The 20,336-nt window shown below is 39.2% G+C and overlaps 2 protein-coding genes across 3 annotated transcripts in view; one reads left to right on the top strand and one right to left on the bottom strand.

Annotated features, from left to right (window-relative positions):
- Window positions 1-62: 62 nt before the first annotated feature.
- LOC129768017 (crossover junction endonuclease EME1) lies at window positions 63-10,900 on the top strand. Its single transcript, XM_055769409.1, has 2 exons — window positions 63-273; window positions 9,970-10,900. The coding sequence occupies exons 1-2, from the start codon at window positions 169-171 to the stop codon at window positions 10,813-10,815; spliced, it is 951 nt and encodes a 316-aa protein (XP_055625384.1). The 5' UTR covers window positions 63-168; the 3' UTR covers window positions 10,816-10,900.
- Window positions 10,850-20,336, bottom strand: part of LOC129767826 (exosome component 10) — a 38,232-nt gene continuing 28,745 nt past the window's right edge. The window contains exons 1-5 of one of the 2 annotated variants that reach the window (XM_055769093.1): window positions 13,842-14,176; window positions 12,801-13,781; window positions 11,952-12,740; window positions 11,799-11,891; window positions 10,850-11,740 (exon numbers count right to left, since the gene is read on the bottom strand). In XM_055769093.1, the coding sequence (XP_055625068.1) occupies window positions 10,934-11,740; window positions 11,799-11,891; window positions 11,952-12,740; window positions 12,801-13,781; window positions 13,842-13,967 (2,796 nt within the window). In that variant the 5' untranslated portion in view covers window positions 13,968-14,176 and the 3' untranslated portion in view covers window positions 10,850-10,933. Of the gene's footprint in view, window positions 11,741-11,798; window positions 11,892-11,951; window positions 12,741-12,800; window positions 13,782-13,841; window positions 14,177-20,336 lie in introns of those variants that run through there. The other variant, XM_055769173.1, reaches the window with a different exon arrangement.

Genomic DNA, 20,336 nt, shown 5'->3' on the forward strand with positions numbered 1-20,336 from the left:
AGTTGGTGAAGAAAATCTTCCAATAAGATTGGGCGAGCGACATCTAGGTTTTCAACGGGCAAAACAATGTTTTGTTTATAAAATATCAGCTGATTCTGCAGCGAAAAGTAACGGTTTTTATAAAGACGATCATTTTTTGGACAATTTCAGGGAAAAGTGTAATTGACAATGTCTAGAAGAGATGCAAAAGCAACTAAAAATACGGCGGATCGTGTTCAGGTGCTTCAGCACTACGAGCAGCAGAAAATCATGAAGCCAGGAATGTGTAACAAGGTGAACAAACTCAGTATTTCAATTGCATTAGTTATCCATGCCCAACTTTTATGTTAAGTAGGATTACTCGTTGTTTACTAAACGTTAGAAAGAACAACAAAGGACCTCGTTAGATGAATTTCATTAATTCATTTTACATGCACATACGGACAAGCAATTAACAATGATACAATAAACTAAAAACAAATTTCATCAAGAGAGTTTCCACACATTACAACTGGTTGTTTGGCGAGGATGTCCGCTTATCATGGCCACTAATGGCCGTTCGAAGATGCCGACTGTTCTTGCTCCCCTTGAACGAACAAAGATCTTTGAATTGATCACATGTTTTTGCTTAGATTTTAAAATACAGATCGGCATCTTTCTGTAAAAAAAAAAGCAGTGCGGCAGTTCGTGAAGGGTAATCGGGTAAAGGGTAAGCGCATCACGAATACTCCCGCTGATCCCGTATAAGTTCCGGAGGTTCTCGTACTTCGGGCAAAAACAAACGATGTGTTCGATCGAATTGCGAACCTCGCACAGGTCACAAACGGGATGAAAGGATCCCCTGTTGAAATTGTGAGACATGATGCAGTGGCCGATTCTTAGCCTGGATAAGATTCGTTGCTCTCTCATCGCCTTGACGTCTTTGAATCTTATTATGGAGGCTTTAACTCTCCAGAGGAACAGCGTCGCTTCAACTGACCATTTTTCCGCCCAAGAAGTTTTGAAGATGTTGGCAATCCATAATTTGATGTCTTCTAGCGGTATCTTACGCGTTAAAAGCATTCCAAGGTGACCGATTCCGGGGCTGCCTAGATATAGCCGCGCCAACGGCATCGATGACGCTAGCCGAGTCGGTAACTGTCAGGATCGGTTTGCTTGACAGGATGGTGGCAGCTTCAAAGATTCCGCCAGCTTCAGCCGAGAACACCTAGAAAATGTCGACGAGTTTCTTGCTGGAAATAAAAGAGTTATTTTGACCGCTTACCCCGAAACCAACTCCTTGCATCCCTCTGGAACCGTCCGTGTCCAAATTTCATAATTGTGTTATTTTCTTGAGATAAATCCGATAAAGGATTGCTTCAGACCTACAGAACTCGTCCCCGCTCGGAAGCTGTTCCTGATGGTAGTATCCACTCGGACCACCGGCAACCTCCAGTCGTTGGTCCCGAACCAAAGCTGTTGAACTATCGGTGGAAGGTTGAGATGTGTCACCTGCAGCAAGATTTCATTTGTTAAAACTGTCAGGTGCGTCTCCTTACTTCCGCTGGTTTTAGCGAGAAAGCTCGCCGTTTTGGAGACTATCACCACGTCTACGAAAATGTCAAACGAAGGTTCCCCTATTCCAACGCATACCGAGGCTTCTGGCGTTGTTGGTAGCAGGCCAAAGATAATCCGTAGTGCATTGCTGTAAATCAGTGATAGAGTTTTTAGGAGTTTGGCGATGTTAAAGGAATGAGAGAACAACGAATCCTGTCCAGACTAAGGACCGGTCTAACACGGATTCAATAGAGGACCTTTCTGTGTATCTTGGTTCCGCCGCTTTCTCATTCTTCTACCCAGACGCGTCGTGCTGAATTTACCGTCGTCTTTACTTTGAGATTACCCAATTTCATCCTAATCGCGAATAGTATAGCATAACTTTCACCGTCAAATGGTGATCATTATCAGACTTCATTGTTCTTGGGAAGCCTTCTTGATCAGCATCCCACAGATTCCAACGCTGTACTCTGATGCTCAAACTTTATAGATTTAACAGGTCGTGCGATGGTGCACCTGATTGGATGATCTATTATTTGATTATCGACATTCTGATATTCCGATATTCATCCAAGCTTCTTATATAGTCCGGTCATGCAAAGAGCAACGGTTTCCATACACATTTTGAATCAAACTATTTTACATTTCCCTTCCGGTGGTTCATTACGGAACAAATTGCATATTATTTTACTCACTTGTTTGAGTCATAAGCCATTCCAGGTCACTACACCTGTCAACGGGGGAAACTCTCCAACTTGGCTTTAAATTAAAGTGACCAGATGGTCAGAGGGCTAACGCGGGACACAAAAAACAAAACATTATGTATATACGTTATGTGAACATAAACCATAGTTTAGCGAGTTTAAACTGATCAGTATTATTTCTTTCCGAGTATCGGCACTCAGTTGTGATTTTTCGGTGGTTTAGATTTTGTTTACGCCCGAAAATCACTCGCTCAATCAGAGCATTTACGCCTGGCAAGCACGATTCAATTTCTACAATTTTCTTGAAATTACCGAATGGAATGCTCGAAAATTCCAATTTATTTTTCATCGATTTTAGTGTTAACGTATGCATTCAAAAAAATGGACTAATTTCGGATGGCGAAGAAATATAATTTATAGGAACAAATTTTCTTTAAATCTTACGTTTGTTAAGTCTACAACAAAAATGATTCAAGGCTGTTGATTCGCTGCAGCAGCACTGTCAAGCAACTTGATGATTTTTCCATACTGCAAGCTCCACCCCACAGCGAAAGAGTTGGACATCCTGAGGCACTCTGTGTCCGCCAGATATAGCCGATCTGGTATTTACAATATCATTTCTTTGCCGCTCCTTAAGCCGGGAGATCGAAGCAACCGGCCAAACGGTGGAGAAGAATCTGGCCAAAATGGACATTTTTAAGCGGCCCGATAGAAAATATTTGGGCGAATGGCTAAAATAGAGAGACAGACGACCACCAAAGCCACGAAAAGGTAAAATAACACGCCGATATACATCTTTTCATCGGCCATGGTTAAGATTCCGGCCAACTTCCGTAAGACCGCCCACCGCATTATTTACGATACTTCCGGCTTATTTAAAACGTTAGGCCCTGACCGAGCTGGGGGACCAAAGATGAACTTTTCGTCTGACTCACGTTGGTCCCTGCGGATTAATAGGGGACTTTTATAAAAATCATTTTCCAATTTTGTTGCAGTAGCTTCCAGTTGACACTCTCTAAACAAAAAGCCCAATGTCGGTGCGATGAAACCAGCTCAACGTATTAATTTTTGGATGCATTAGAAGCGCTCTTGAACAGTCTGCCAAATAAAAGTTTTTTTGAGGTTCATCTATTTAAGAAAATCAACATGATCAAATTGTAAGATTGAAATATATTGATATCGCGGGACATTTTCGTTTCTTTTGCCAAATGCGGGACGTTTCGCGGGACGGAATCTTACGCGGGACATTTTGTTGAAATGCGGGACTGTCCCGCGTAACGCGGGACGTCTGGTCAGTTTACTTTAAATGGATGCTTTTCGTGAGCTATCCTCAATGTTTATCCTTGAAGCTGTTGAGGAATGGCGGCACAACCATTTTTCACTATAATTCCTTCTATAGAATCCAGATCGCCGCTACGGATTTGAATTTCATCAAGCTCATCGGCCACGTTTGAGTTTCCATGGCATGAATAACGTTTTGTCTCGCTTCGTGCATTCACAAATTTCCTCCTCGGTAAGAAATTCATTGTCCCTTAAATCTGAGTTCATATGGACTTATTTTTTTGAAAAATACATTATCCGCCAAGTGTCTTTCCCAACAAAAAGTATGAGAATTACTCCACTGTTTTCTCTGCCGTGCTACCCATCCTGCTGATTTTATTATATTTTCTCTCAGTTGCTGTGAATGATTTTCATGCAAAACTTATTAGTGATGTATCTTCGCTGTTTACTTGAATCAATACAGTGCCCAATGCCTTAGTATATACATCTGGAGACAAAATAGTTTTGTTCGACTCCGAACAGAATCCCGAAATAATCATGCTTAACGAGCATGAATGCGCTTTTATGTTCTTTGTCGCAGCTCCATTTGAACGCTGTGATAACTGACCACAAGGGAACATAATTCTCGCAAAATTCTCGATGTAAGCTCAGTTGAAATGGATAACTGTCGGAATGGTCCATCTTTGACGCTTCAATATTAAAACTATTTTCACTAGGCTCGTGTTCCAAGAATCTAAAACGCGTCTGATTGAACGTGCATTTAGAGAAAGGTTATTGGATCTATGATTTGCAGGAATTGAGGAAATATCTCTCTCAGCTGGTTTCCGCATATAACAAAACAACATCAATACAGTGGAACCCGTTTTAGTTCTTTATTGCGTTATTCGCGGTGAGCTAGCCCGACTATTCCGTGGATAATCGGGGTTCTACTGTATATAAAATATTATTATACACAGCCTTGAGATTACGCATCATTTCGCGCTGAAACATTTCGGTCGAACATCATTCGAGTGAAACGACACATTCTGATTGCTAATAAAAATATGGTAATTTCACGTCATTCATCACTCTATGCGTCTGATAAATAGAGCTTGGCGAAGTACAGTTTGCATCTTACAACGTCACTTTCATCTCATCGATGAGGGATACGGAAAGTATTCTCACTTAATTGCTTTGTTCGGTGCTCTCATAAACACCACTCAACTAAGCTCATTTTACGCATAATCGTCTGCGCCTTTTTCCTCCTACCCCATCAATCTATTTTAATAGACACATCTGTGTAAAGATGTGTTTGTATTTCTTCTGCATGCATACATCAAGCGAGCGGCCTTCTTAGCTCGCTATGCATGTATGCGTTTCTCCCTTCGTTTCTTTTATGTGGCTCTCCCAGGGCACAGATTTTTGCGGTTCTCTCTACACAATTTGCTCTTACATGATAGATGCTTGTCTAATCATGTTTTTCCCTCAGGCAGCTCTCCCACTGCATTAGCGTTTCTCACAGCTCGCTTTTTCATTAATATTTGCGGTTCTCCCAACATGCATTTTATTCCAGCTGTCCTCTCAACACGCTGTTTATAATAATTGGATCTATTTTCTGTGGCCCTCCCGGCACACATTTATTTAGGTGGTCCTCACAACACACCTTTTTCCATTAGTGTCTGTGGTTCTCACAGCACGCATTTTATACCAGCTGTCCTCTCAACACGCTGTTTTTTACTATTTTTATGTGGCTCTTTCAGCGCACACTTAAATCGGCGGTTCTCACAACTCGCCTTTTCCACGAATGTTTGCGCTGCTCACAACTCACTGTGTACTCATCATACACCTTTCTATTTTGCAGCGCACATAGTAAATTGCGACTCAACTTACTCACTTTTCCCTGAGCACAACAAATCCGTTACTTTGGATTCACTTCCTCAAAGGTCGCACCAGATTATTAAATGGATGCCAATGGGTGATTTCCAGGATATTGTTTTGTTTTGGAAGCGATGACACAACACAACCTGTCACAGTCGCCAAATGTGTAACTTGGTTCCGCCGCTGGGAATCACCCATTGCACCCAGAGCACGAATGCACGTCTTACCTTGTTGGCTGTTTGACTCTCTCTGACGAGAGCTGCGGTTGTGATAATTGATCGAGCTCGAGACGGCATATAATATATGATGGAATATGAGACGGCACGTCTTGCCTCACACACTTTCCATCTACTCTGCGACCACTGCCAAATCCACAACACCGTCTAGCACTTCTTGTGTTTTGATGATCTGCAAAACCTTCATAGAATCAGCGGGAGTGTAAGAGACATCTTGAGGGACGATTCAGCAAGAGTAGCAGCGCTTTTCTGCTACCTAAAAGATGCCGAACTATTTTTTTAAGATCTAGCGTCTGAACAATGGATCAGTCAAGAAGATCCTGGTTCCTTCCACTCCACGATGGAGCGGAATAAGAACACTTCGGCATCTTCAACGGCACGGCTTCCTCTCCACTGGCCTGGAGCCATGATCCGAGAACATCCTTGCCATCTGGTTCAGCAAGCAAACAGCAAGTTTTTTGATAAGTTATGTTTCGTAAAAGAATTTATATGTGTTCAATTTTTATGTGATAACTTTATGTGCAATCTGTTCCCAACGACAATGCCGTCGATAAAGAGCCGAACCAGCCCAGGAGGCTGAAAACCTCTCAAATAAAGAATATTTTTTTTTTGGAATTTATGCATGTCAATTCGAGACCGTAGGTGAGGCGGCTGTTGATGATGGTTTTTAGTCACTTGTAAACGAATCATTCGGTTATTAGTCCGGTAAGGTTTGGAGATGGTTTTCAAGAGGTTTAACCGGGTGGCACAACTCTTTATCACCTCGTCGAAATGGTGCTGGAAGTTCAGGTTGCAGTCGACCACCACTCCCAGGATTCTCAACGTTCTCCGGCGGGGAATGCGGTCGTTGTAGATTTTGACTCCCGACAACCTTGGTGTTTGATGTTTGCATACCCCTGCATACCCACCATGTGACTACTTTTTTTCTTCCATTTTTTTTGGTTAAAGGCGAACGAACTATGAAGTTTAAATTCTCTCAATAACAAAAAGTTTAGATAAGATTTCATTTTCTAGAAAAAAAATTATAGCGCTCTTATTCAAATAAACTGCGTTTCACAACTATAGAACCACTATTTTTTCCGAGTTTCCAGAGATATGTAAGGGTAATTTGGCATCAATTCGTAACATCCGGAAAGTCAAAGCATGGTTTATTAAATTGGAGCTTCAGATTCTGGACTGGTCAGCTTATTTACCAGATCAGAACCCTATCAAGAACTTATGAAGAGTGATCATACGAATAGTAGATGCAGTTTACAAGCAGTATTAGTGATTTGAAGAGCTTAAACGAGCAGTATCATCTGCGTAGAACGAGATACAAACTAAAACATGCCGCAGCATGTCCAAAAACCACCCCGAATGGGTTATTTGAACTGATGGAAAACTAAAGATGATCTACGAATAAGTAACTTATTGTAATTCATGTGAAATAACGGTAATTTTGTAAAGGAGTGAAAGTTTTTCCAACTGGTTCTATAGTTATGAAACACTCGAATTTTTGTTTTTCGAATGTTTCGCGCCTGAACACAACAATAATGTTCAAATGGCCAGTCTTTTAAACGAAGATAGTTTTTTTGTCCTACACTATATACTCCAATTCATCCGACTTCTTACATATCTCTGGAAACTCGGAAAAATGAGTGGTTCTATAGTTGTGAAACGCAATGTAGCATAATAATTCGTCAAAACACCAAAATTTTTTTACGCTCCAGGTCGGAGGCTTCCCTTAAATTGAACATGAATGTATAGTAGAACCCCGATTATCCGCAAAATAGTCTGGCTAGATCAACGCGAATAACGAAAATCGCGGATAACGTGATATACGACTAAAAATGAGGTGTAAACACGAAATAAAGATATTTCAGCATGAAAACTATGTTTTATCAATACAAAAACATTGAACTATCTTTTTTCAAGATCTTGTGCACCAGTGGCCAGATGATATGAGAGTCATGACCAAAACAAAAGAGCAAGCGCCTACGTCTCACTGGCAAATTTTTGGAAACTCTATAGAATTACTATGAAACTCACTTTCGTGGACAATCGGCGTTCCAGTGTACCACCTTCCAGTGGAAATTTTCTACAGAGCAATTCCACCCCAAGTCAGCTAAAAACCAACAAATTTTGACGCGACCTTCATCGATTTTATTGAAACTTGGTACATATGATGGAAGCTACCCAAAATCGCAATTTGCATTATCAATTGTTCAATTTTAATTACAACTGATTTCGTATCTGGGCGTGCAGAAACATTGAACTTTTATTTAAAAAATCGTAACTCAAAATCCAGATGTCCGATCAAAATATGATGTTCTACAAAGTTGTTAGAAAATAAATGAACCATTTAGAAAAAAATAACATTTTAAATTTACTATTGATATACCTTTCTCAAAAATTCAATTCGATATTATAAAAATGTATATCTCAATACAACCCCCCATCCCTTCGATATTTTTTTGTATATTTTTATTGTAAATTTAGCAAAGTTTGACGTAGAGTAGTGCCATGGTAAACTCACCAAAATGGAGATAAGAATTTTTGAAATTTCAATACTTTGTGAAATCTATATATGCGATTCTACATGAAAAACAATATACAGTGACGTTTCGATTATATCACTGGATGATTTTATCACGTCTCGTTTATATCACTCTCGATTTTATCACTGAAAATGTTTCGTTTATATCACGTTTCTAAACAAAAAAATAATATGCAAATTTCAATTCGTCGTTGAGTTGTTGAACAAAAAATGATTTTTAAGTATTTCTACCGCCTCCATTTATCAGCCGTATTCACGTAGCTTACGAAAAGTTTTGTTAATTTGGGATTTGTATCAAATATTGCGCATTTCTTTTGAAAGCCTATCATACCATTTTCATAAGCTCTAAATCAACAACTATGGATAATTCTGAGCATCATTCTCTTTGATTGTTTGGAACGAGATGTACGGCCTGTGCCGTGTAAGCTTGATCCGTGTAAGAATCAGTAGTACAGTATTTTATTTCGTCAATTGTTGAAGTTTCATTTGAAGGTAGCAGGTGATACATTTTTGTGACAAATGTGAGCTTTGACTATTTTATTATTCTTTATTTGAGAGGTTTTCAGCCTCCTGGCTGGTCCACCTCTGCAGCGCAGGCAGTTAAAGCTGCCGTAAAATTTATTTATAAAATAATATAAAATAAATAAAACATTTAAAATAAAGTTACATTCAATTTGCACTTTTCTTTTTACGGAGTCTCAATACTGTCTGTTTCGATATTAAGTGTTCTCCTGTACGCCTTCCTTGGCTCCAGACCAGTGATGGAGACGTCCGCGCTGTCCGGAGACCCCACGGGTTCTTATTTCTCTTGTCGCGAATTGGAAGGAATTGTGATCTCCGGGTTGAAAAAGAGGTTATCGCAGGAATTCGGTTCCCTGGGGTTGGATGTCCGTGGGCTACTTGACGGCTGTTTGTCTGCTGACCACACTATACGTCGGGTGTCCTTAGGTGGTTCGCTGGGTGGAGAATCAATTTTCCGTTTGGTCGATGGCATGGCAGGTAGGGGGCGTTAGTTTTTGACCGAGTGGGATGGTGTATTGACGTGGGCAATTCACTGAAATTCCCCTCGATTTGATTTGACGTTTCACATACTGGTCCAGTTAGATAGCAAATGTTGATAACTTGACTTTTCTTTCTGGTTCATTTACCGAGTGATTATTGGACAATAATTTTGTGCGGTTCCCTATTAACCGTAGAATAAGCAAAATTGTAAATACGCCTTAGAATTATAATTAGATATAGAATTTTGCTCCTTTCAACCAATGTGAACCTGTACAAATAAACGATTTATTAAAAATAAATAATTTTGTGTCCAGTAATTGAACCCTTTCAAGAAGATTATGTACAATGGAATGAAATCCATACCAACTCCGCCTGCGAATGACGGATCTCTTTAGTAGCATGTCTGAAAAAAAAACCTGAAACTATTGAGAGCAGAGGGTCCAAAGCCCCTAAGGAGGATGGTTGTAATAGTTGTTATCCATGGTTATTATGGAAAGAAAGAAATGGATAAACTCCTAAAACATCATTCACTACAGAGAATCCGGATTCTTACCTCCCCCCACTAATAACTATTCCTTCCTTGATAAACGCTAGGGAACCACGCTATAGAGGCGACCCTTCTGACCTTCGGGCGGTTTATATCTTACTAACATTCCTTCCCTTCCCCTGGTGACTGTAAGGACGTGGCCGGCGTCGTCGACTTGCGCACGCTGGAACCGAGGATTTCGGTGCACTGTATCTATTGATCAAATGTTTCTTCATTATTAAAAAATGCAATATGAACACTTGGATGCCCTACAAATTCTTATTTTAATCAAGTTTCAATTCACACTTTTAGTTTTTACACGCGGTGATCGACCCCGAGTTTCTACAGGATGGCCATGGGGCTCATGTGCTATCAAAGCTTGGCGAACTGAGCCTCAAGTATGAAATCAAAAATCAACTATTGCCACGGGTCATAACATTCTACCGCTCAGTCAACCAGCAACTGACGTCACATGGCACCATGACGGACAAGCATGTGGACCAGAAATTTATCGTTCACCTAATGGAAGCGGAAGAACTGGTCATACGCGTTAAAGAGAAGAAATTAATTTCAGTAATTCAAACACTCCAGGATCTCTATCCTGGGAAGACCATTTCTTTATTGGTGTTCGGCTTGCTCAACTACTGTCGCAATAATCGAGGCTGTGTAGGACGCAGAGAGACAGAAGTGGCGCTGACTGAGATTCAAGTTTTTCATCGTTGTTCTTATCAGCTGTTAGAAACGGCTGAAGAAGTTGCCAATTTTGTTGCCCAGCTAGGTAAAAGCTTAGCGGAGCTTCCTTACAAACAGCAGCAGTATGACAAATACAGCCAAGAACAGTCATACCTAGGGAACGAAAAGAAGGGATGTGTACGAGTGGAGGGAACCGCCGGCCTGCAGCAACTGTACCAGAATCAACTGACCAAGATACCATCGGTTACGCTGGAAGTCGCAGAAGCTATAATCAACGTATATCCTAGCTTGAGTAGCCTAATTAATGCCTTCCGATTTGCTTCAGATGGCCCCAATTTGTTAGCTGATATTCCGATTAGAAGGGCTGGAGGCCCTATCACCGCTTCAATTCGACGGATAGGGCCTGAGTTGAGTAAAAAAATACATTTAATTTACAGCGCCACTGACCCAAAACTGGAGTTGTGAAATTTCCTCAAGAAATTATATAAAAACATTGTCATACGTATTCGCGTTTCTTTCAATATATAATTGCTTTTCGACAAAACATAAATGAGACTTTCTAATTATTAAACACTGAAGTTGTTCACTTCTTGTTCAAGTTGCTGCTGCTAAAGTTGAACATGTTTTTACTTTTCTTGAGTCCCTTCGCTATCCTACTGTTGGGATGTAGATTTTTCTTCAGTGAATCATTGTTTGAACCGCTGTTATTCGATGCATTTCCGTCCTGATTGCGTGAAAAATGTTTACCAGCTTTACTTTTCCCTTCAAAAGGTTTCGAGCCACCCTGAAACCTGGAAAAGTCCACCTGGTTGTAGTCAAACACAATGGGTTTATTCGAATTTTGCCTGGATTCCTTATTGACGCCAACATGGTTTTGCTTTTTAAACTTTTTCTTTTTGTTCTTTCCTTTCTTCCCAGATAGGGAGGTTTTGTTGTTCTGGCTACTCTCTCCTACATGCAGATCCTCGTCATCTACTTTCTCATTGGTATTGATTTGGAGCGGATATTCACCCTTGGATCGTCTGTCGCTCTTTTCTTTCTTTGCTGGGGGTTCGTAATTGTTGAATTTTATTTTATCAGCAGTTTCGGTTTGTTCCATTTTTCGCTTGGCTTCCAAATCTTCTTTCCGTTTTAACACTTTCAGAGGAATTTTTCTCCTATTTTCGGATATAGGTTCTTTTTTAACTGGGTCGGAGATGGGTTCAACGGTTTCATTCAATTCATCAGGTTCACATTTCACTTGAGCAACTGTCCTTGTTTCCTCCGCATCTGACCCATTTTGATAACGGTTACGACACGTCTCGGCGTGGCGCTCATAAGGACTGTTGAATGTACGATCCTTATAAGATAAATGTAGACTTTCGTTTAAACTCTGCTCTCCATCGCTATGCTGTAAAAATAAATACAAACTAAGTTCTCTGTAATAAACATACCGCTTGTAATTATACCTTGTTGTAATGCATTTCAATAAATTTAGCCATCCGCGATTCTTGGGGAGAGCTTACGTCCAACACAAATCGACCCTTCTCATCGAGCACCCTCTGAAAAATTTATGAAAATTCAATCAGTTATTATACTTTGGCGAGTTATCTAAGGTTTACTTTTTTAGTCTCCTCGAAAACTCCAGCATCGGGACTTGCTTTCATCAAACAGCGCACCATCTTTTCGCAAATATTAACCTTGCTAGGAGAGTCAAGCAGCGTGGGCAAATTCGTCTCCAAATGGACACCTTGACTATTATCATGAGGACAGAACAACGGGTTACTAATATCGAACAAAGATTGCATTTTATGTCTTGTATCCTGCTGCTGTTCGATTGCTCGAGGGACCGATTTATTCAAAGGAATTTCTCTAGCCTTTAGAATGATCTGGTGAAGCGTATGCAAATGTTGTCGTACAAGGGACGGAACGGGTGTACAGCATGCGATAATTCCTTGCATTTCACGAGGTAATTTGGATGAAATATCCAGTGCCATATGCTGTGGCAGTACATATCCAGGGGATTCGTCTTCTTGGCGAGCGATTTTGTCCCTCCAGTAGAGAATCTCACGGAAGGCGTACATTTGGCGCTGGTCAAACACGTGCTTTGAGCGGCGATAAATGTTCATGACGGCATCTTCATTGATTACGCTTTTCTCGTAGCGATGTTTGCAAAGAAAAGAGGACTTGTTGTAAACGGTCCGAAGAAAACTAGGTCCTTTCGCTATCAGTTCATTCCGCATGCGATCAAAGATATACAACAGGTAGTGTGTATCTTTCCGCGCGTAATCAATAAAGCTTTCCGGTATTGGACGAATACGCCAGTCAGCCAATTGAAAAGCTTTATCAGTTTCGATGTTGCAAAAATGTTTCAAAAGAAACTGCAAACCTAACCGGGAAAATTCTAGAACCTGTTGAAAATAAAACATTAGAGTATAATTACGTCATCCTTTCTATTCAGTTAAAATCACCTTTGCAGCCTCTGCAGTATCAAACATATTAACAATGTATAAAGCAAGATCCCGCTGAAGCCACTCTATGTCACTGATCGATCCGTGTAGAACTTTTACAATCTTCGGATTGGTAAATACTTCATTGAGTACATGCAATTCTTCACGAAGTGCAAGAGCATCTATAATGTAGTCCTTGCTTCTGGTTGAAATCTGTACCAAACACGTAAAACCTTGAAAAGTTCGATAGGAATGATGTTCTAAATCTATCGCAATTTCATTGACCTTCCTTAGTTCTTTCAGAAGCCCAACCAGCTGATTTTCTTTATCAATAAAATCTAGCGGCGTTTCTTTTAAATTCATCGGTTCCTGTGGCTCACATGGTTCAAGGGCATCTTTGGGAGGTTCAAACCGATCCAATTCAAACTCATATGGATGAAGGTATGATACAATGTTTCCAGCGTCATCATACTCCGGCAGAACAGCGAGTGGTTTCAAGGAGTTTGGTTTCTCTTTTATTTTCGGTACAAACGGATTGAGAGCCGAATTATCTACGGGTATTTTAAAGTTCGCTTGTGGTCTTGGAATATTTGTTCCTGTGATTAGCGTTGCCTTAACCCCGGACGCAGCGGTATTGTTATTGTTCCATGTTCCACTTAGACGAGGCCGTGGCTCTGCTGGAATTTGAATCTCACTGTGCAACAACACAGTTTCATGTTTCTTTTTTATTCCAGCAGCTTCATCCAGGTTGGAGTTGATCCTTTCGAGAATAGTATCATTAAACTCTTGCAAGAGTTCAAACTTTTCCTCTTTGTCGCGCACTACTATGCTTCCCTTAATTTCGTGCATCTTCAATACGTCCGATATCATGTGCAGAATTTTGTTAGCCTGGGAATCCATTATCCGGATAAAAGATGGATGTGTGGCATATAGATCGCGTGAATTCCCAGTCGGCATAGCAAGAACGGCTTTCATCGAATTTAAGATCAGTTTTTGACCTTCCTAAAATTGTAATACGGAGGATCGAAATGCAAATGTTGAATCACGTTTCCCTTTACTTACATCGGTGTATTTCTGAATTGAACTATCAGTAATCGGTGGAACAGGACGTGTATTTGCTGCACATGGGGCCGATGATTCATTTTTATTGAATCTCCTAGAACTGTCTACTTTGCTTTTATGCTTCATTGTTTTAGTGTAGCGTTTCTGTTTCGACCATCAAATTATAACAGCTTTATAACACGAACAAATTGAAATGCAATGAATTTTTTGCACCTTCTAGACCCAATTACTGAAAGCACATTTGAATTCGTAGCTGTCACGCGTGTATTTATTTATTTCTTAAATTTACCCTGATTTTGTCATTTTGTCGAATGAAGGAGTGAAGCATACAGGGATGCCAGATGATTTTTTCAGATATCTTCACATGGTACTTGCATTGCCTTGAGGTTTCAAAGTTTATTTCAAGAAATGTGAACGAAGAATATATTCCGCAACTGCAAACTAAATGTTATTAACTTACAAATGATAATTGGCTTTATATACCACTGATTGAGTGAATATCGCCCCTGTTCTTCCACAAAAACGGAACTGTGATAACTCAATTTATTTAATTCAGCTTCAAAGTTTTGGTTGTAACGGTTCGTAACCGAAAAACTTTCATTTTGTGAAGTGGTTATTTGAACGACCTCAAAATAATAAAAATACAATGTCAATCATTCAAATTCTCGAATACAAATCTCGCGTAACTTTTGAAAAGGTCCTATGTAACATTCACATCAAGTCGAGAAAAACGAAGTTAAAGACCGGAACATTGTTCCGCGAATTGTTTCAAAAGGAATCGATCTTTATCACTACTTTTACCACTAGCAGCCAATAATAACTTTGAAAAACCAATCGTAACTGTTGTAATGTGATTTTATTTTGAAATTGAAGCCTCCGAGCGAAAAATGTTACATTGGACGTTTTGACTGACCGCTTTGTACATTGGACAAATAACGTTGCACGATGAGAATTTGAAAATAACTACTGAACAACGATCCAAATACTTGCACTTCGTGCTAAAAGCAGATCTTTATTGTTATCACTCGTAGAATTGAACTAAAAACGGTATCTACACCCAAAAATAACAAAACCTCAAAATGTCCAAAGTACGACTTCGTGTTGTTTTGATTGCTTTTTACTTCGGACGTATCGAGCGTCAGAGGAAAGTGGCGTCCGAAGTAACAGTTGAGTGCTTAAAATTAAAATCTGTACATTGGACATATTTTGTATCGGTGATAAAAAGGTGAAAAGGATAGATACATGAACGGTTGTTTTCGCTATGCGTTCAATGATTGAGAGCTAATGGTGTGCATCCATTAACTCGATTTGTTTACATTTGTTACTTAGGCCCTTTTCAAAAGTTACGCGAGAAATGAACTAATGTCTTCTAGAGGCAATTTGTATCCAGAACGCTTGAAGTTCTCCAGAATTTGAAGTAAAAGTCGCTTTGTTGTTGAATTCATTCTATAGACTTAGGAATGTTCTGCTTGCTAAAAAAAGGGAGTGAATGAACCCGAGGCTAGCTTTGCGCAGTGGCAATTCCTTAAGCAATAGGGTTTATTGCTAATTGAAAACAAAAAAAAAAAAGACCTGAGACAAAGTTTTTGTTGATTAGTACGAATAAAAGCAAACAAGTGACACTGATAAAAAAGCGGCATTGAGACAAAAGTCCTACTTACTTTTTTGACGATATTTTCGGTCAATAGTTAGAACTTTATAGAAATCATATTTCTCAAAAATTCACATTCACATAAATGTCTTCACATATTTCATAATGTCTTCAAATATGGCATCTCTGGAAACATAACAGAAAAATGGTTCGGTTCGGTTCGCTTTTTGGGGTTTTTGATTATGGAGACTTTAAACCCTGAGAATTCATTCGTCTCTAAACAAAATGGGAAAAATACGATTGCTCATTCACGAGGTTTATACATAAAAGTAGGATTATTACAAATTTCGTTTCGTGTCGAATTCAGAGATTGAGAGAATTCAGGTTTGAAGATATTTGACCTACTGTGAAGACATTTTGACATTGTGAAGTATGTGAAGACATTTCAGTATGATAGTGTGTTGTAGGGTTCACCTTAATATAATGATCTTGATCTGGATCACCCCTCGCGATGTGAAAAGGGAGAATGAAAGAGGAAGTATGAAAACACGGTGCGAACGGAAAAACACGAAAAACGGACAGAAGACAGGATGGCAGAAAGGCGGACGAATTTAACCGGAGGTTAATCCACTACATGTATGTGGATTTTTGTGAGATATTATTTCCATAAAAATTCCTACTGTTGACCGAAAATATCATCAAAAGAAGTGAGGCTTTTGTCTCAGTGCCATGTTTTCGGTTTCTTATCAGTGCCATTTGTTTACTTTTACTTTACACAAATTGACAATATCATTCAGTTGTCAGTGCAAGTAGGTGCAATTTTTAAAGTGTAAAAAAGTTCACTGTTCATAAAACAATCTCGAATCGGTCACCGTTTTTTGCTTGAAGTTGCTATCCTCTGCTACATCCCTCTAATCATACTGCCATTATTTGTTATGGACAAAGTCGTACTAGATTGGTGGAACATCGTATTTGGTGGAACAATCGTATCGCTAAAGTGTGAATGCAAGTATAAAATTCCAGATAATTAATAATTGAAAAACTAACAGATTCAACCGGATATTAGTAAAAATGTGTAAAAATAATTATGATTGTGCAGAAATACGCTGAACATTTATTTCGATATATCGTTCCACCCATCTAGCATATATTATTCCACCTGTCTGATGTATGTAGAGAAAAAAAAATCGCATTATGCCGGATTTACAACCCTTCACAATGAGCGCGATTTTTTCTCCTTCAATAAGGATTTTTATTCGTCAACCCATCAGAGCAAAGCGCGAAATCACCCATGACAGTGCGAAAAAAGATAGAACTCTCCAAGCTTTGGCTGCGAAAATCGCGTTGCTTTGGCAGGAGATACTACATACATCAGACAGGTGGAACAATATATGCTAGATAGGTGGAACGATATATCGAAATAAATGTTCAGCTCTATACATATGAAACGCTTCATCAAGAGAGAGCTGAGTCGATACCCTATTGCAAACATATTGTTGCATAATCATAATTATTTTTACACATTTTTGTTAATATTCGATTGAATTTGTTAGTTTTTCAATTATTGTTTATCTTGAATTTTATACTTGCATTCAAACATCTAGCGATATGATTTTGTTGCACCAATCTAGTACGACCACGTCCATAACAAATAATGGCAGTATGATTAGAGGAATGCAGCTTTGACAAACACATTATGACAGATTATCGCGCGATATTGCGCACCATTGTAAAGAGCTGCATTGAAAAATATCGCGAGTGAGTATATCGCATGCGATTAAAAGCCTGCATTGTAAAGGAAGCATAATGTGCGATTCACATAGCACGTTACGGAGAAGAACGTCTACGTTCCGTCAACGTCTCCACCAATTCACACATGCAGTCAATGCTTCCACCAGCACCGTCACGTCAAATGCCAAACGAATGATTTATTTAATTTTATTCATGGTGTCGCCACCTACAACAATTTTAAATTGCAATGCCCTCTTTCAAATCAGCATGCCTAGAATCAGTTCTAAATTTTGAAAAATTCAATGTGAATCATTGAATTCAATTATTTAAATGCTTAAACCCCGTAGTCCGACTCTTATGCAATAACAATAATAAATAGAATAATTCTTTCAACTAATCGCGAATGATTTTCACTCCGAAATTTGGAGCTAAAGGCCCATTTATACGTTGCTAGTAGCTGACTTGACAATGAGCAGCTACTGACCCGGTGGACTCGCTTGACAATTGGTTGACTCGCCTTGTCCGTTCACATAGTGTGAGCTGCTGGCGAGAAACTAGATACTACGGCACGGGTTTACCTGGGATGCCAGGCGATTTTTCAAATGTCCATCAAATAGTCAGAAACAGCAATCAGGTCCGAATTTGTCAAATGATTGGTCCGAAATCGACTTCTTTATTGGTAGTTTTCATCTTAGGTTTTCAGTTGAATGTATCATTACACAATTTTATAGAGATTACAGAGCAGTGTTGAGAATAACACCTGAACAAGTGGAAAAACTGTTGAATTTAATTGCTCCACAAATACAACGCCAAGATACACTCATGAAGGATGCTGTACCTGCAAGAGTGATAATATAAATGACATTGATATGCCTTTCTTCTGGAATATTGTTCAGATTGTTGTCGATATTTTTTAGAATCTCGAAAGCATCCATAGCTAAGATAATTCCGGAAGTATGTGATGCTTTAAATGATAGTCTAGAAGACTTTTTAAAATTTTATTCACACGCGTCAAAAATTAAAATAATGAATGAAAATGTACTTTTTTAAATCGAATATGTATTCTGTTTCTTAGAACCTTACTTTTTTTCGCAAGTTGTGAGTGAATTTTGAATGAAAATTGTGCCTGATAATGATTCTATATTAGACATTCTCCAGAAAACTATCTCAAAAAGAAAGCGTGCCCCGCCAGCGTGCAAAACAGAATAACAATGATTTCGTTAAGAAACTATGAGGGTTTTATTTGTTTTTCCAATAATTTTCAAGTCTATAAATATCTTCGCATATTTTCAAATATCTTAAAAATAGAGACATTTCTTTACATTTGGCATCCCTGATTCGAACGCTAAATTCTGTTTTTGACGTTTTGAAGCATGCGAGTGCGAGTAAATTCAAAAAACTTTGAAGTAGCTCGCACGCCGGATCACACATGACAATAACTGGCATGATGTGTTCACACGGTGTGAGTAGCTGCACTGCAGTAACTGACTAGACCGACTCGTATGCTTGCTCGCACCGTCTGAACCCGGCTTAAAGGTCCATTTATACGTTGCTAGTAGCTGACTTCACAATGAGCAGCTACTGACCCGGTGAACTCGCTTGACAAATGGTTGACTCGCCTTGTCCGTTCACACAATGTGAGCTGCTGGCAAGAAACTAGATACTACGGCACGGGTTTACCAGAGATGCCAGACGATTTTTCAAATGTTCATCAAATAGTCAGAAACAGCAATCAGGTCCGAATTTGTCAGATGAGGAAAATGAAAATGATAGTAGATTTGCAGAAGGAACAAATACGCCTCGAAAACTAAAATAATGAAGGAAAATCTACTTTTTTATATCGATTATGTATTCTGTTTCTTAGAACAATACTTTTTTTTGCAAGTTGTGAGTGAATTCTGAATGAAAATTGTGCCCGATAATGATTTTATATTCAGATTCCCAATAAAGTTATCTCAAAAAGAAAACGTATTAGTTTTCCAATAATTTTCAAATCTATAAATATCTTCGCACATTTTCAAATATCTTAAAAATAGAGACATGTCAAGACAATGTAAAGATTTGGCATCCCTGATTCGAGCGCTAAATTCTGTTTTTGACGTTTTGAGGGATGCGAGTGCGAGTAAATTCAAAAAACTTTGAAGTAGCTCGCACGCCGAATCACACATGACACTAACTGGAATGATGTGTTCACACGGTGTGAGTAGCTGCACTGCAGTAACTGACTAGATCGACTCGTATGCTTACTCGCACCGTCTGAACCCGGCTTAAAGGTCCATTTATACGTTGCTAGTAGCTGACTTCACAATGAGCAGCTACTGACCCGGTGAACTCGCTTGACAAATGGTTGACTCGCCTTGTCCGTTCACACAATGTGAGCTGCTGGCAAGAAACTAGATACTACGGCACGGGTTTACCAGAGATGCCAGACGATTTTTCAAATGTTCATCAAATAGTCAGAAACAGCAATCAGGTCCGAATTTGTCAGATGAGGAAAATGAAAATGATAGTAGATTTGCAGAAGGAACAAATACGCCTCGAAAACTAAAATAATGAAGGAAAATCTACTTTTTTATATCGATTATGTATTCTGTTTCTTAGAACAATACTTTTTTTTGCAAGTTGTGAGTGAATTCTGAATGAAAATTGTGCCCGATAATGATTTTATATTCAGATTCCCAATAAAGTTATCTCAAAAAGAAAACGTATTAGTTTTCCAATAATTTTCAAATCTATAAATATCTTCGCACATTTTCAAATATCTTAAAAATAGAGACATGTCAAGACAATGTAAAGATTTGGCATCCCTGATTCGAGCGCTAAATTCTGTTTTTGACGTTTTGAGGGATGCGAGTGCGAGTAAATTCAAAAAACTTTGAAGTAGCTCGCACGCCGAATCACACATGACACTAACTGGAATGATGTGTTCACACGGTGTGAGTAGCTGCACTGCAGTAACTGACTAGATCGACTCGTATGCTTACTCGCACCGTCTGAACCCGGCTTAAGAGATATGTTGGCATAAAAAGTACAGTTAGTTACTTATAAAGCGATATGCTGAGGTACCACTCAGTGTCGCATTGGAGTCGGTTTTGACCAGTAATTGGACATTTGCGACTGGTGGCGACTTTCAATGTGGGGCCATAATTTGGGCCCCGAACTCAATGTTTACA

This window comes from Toxorhynchites rutilus, chromosome 1 (assembly GCF_029784135.1).
Source record: "Toxorhynchites rutilus septentrionalis strain SRP chromosome 1, ASM2978413v1, whole genome shotgun sequence".
NCBI lineage: Eukaryota > Metazoa > Arthropoda > Insecta > Diptera > Culicidae > Toxorhynchites > Toxorhynchites rutilus.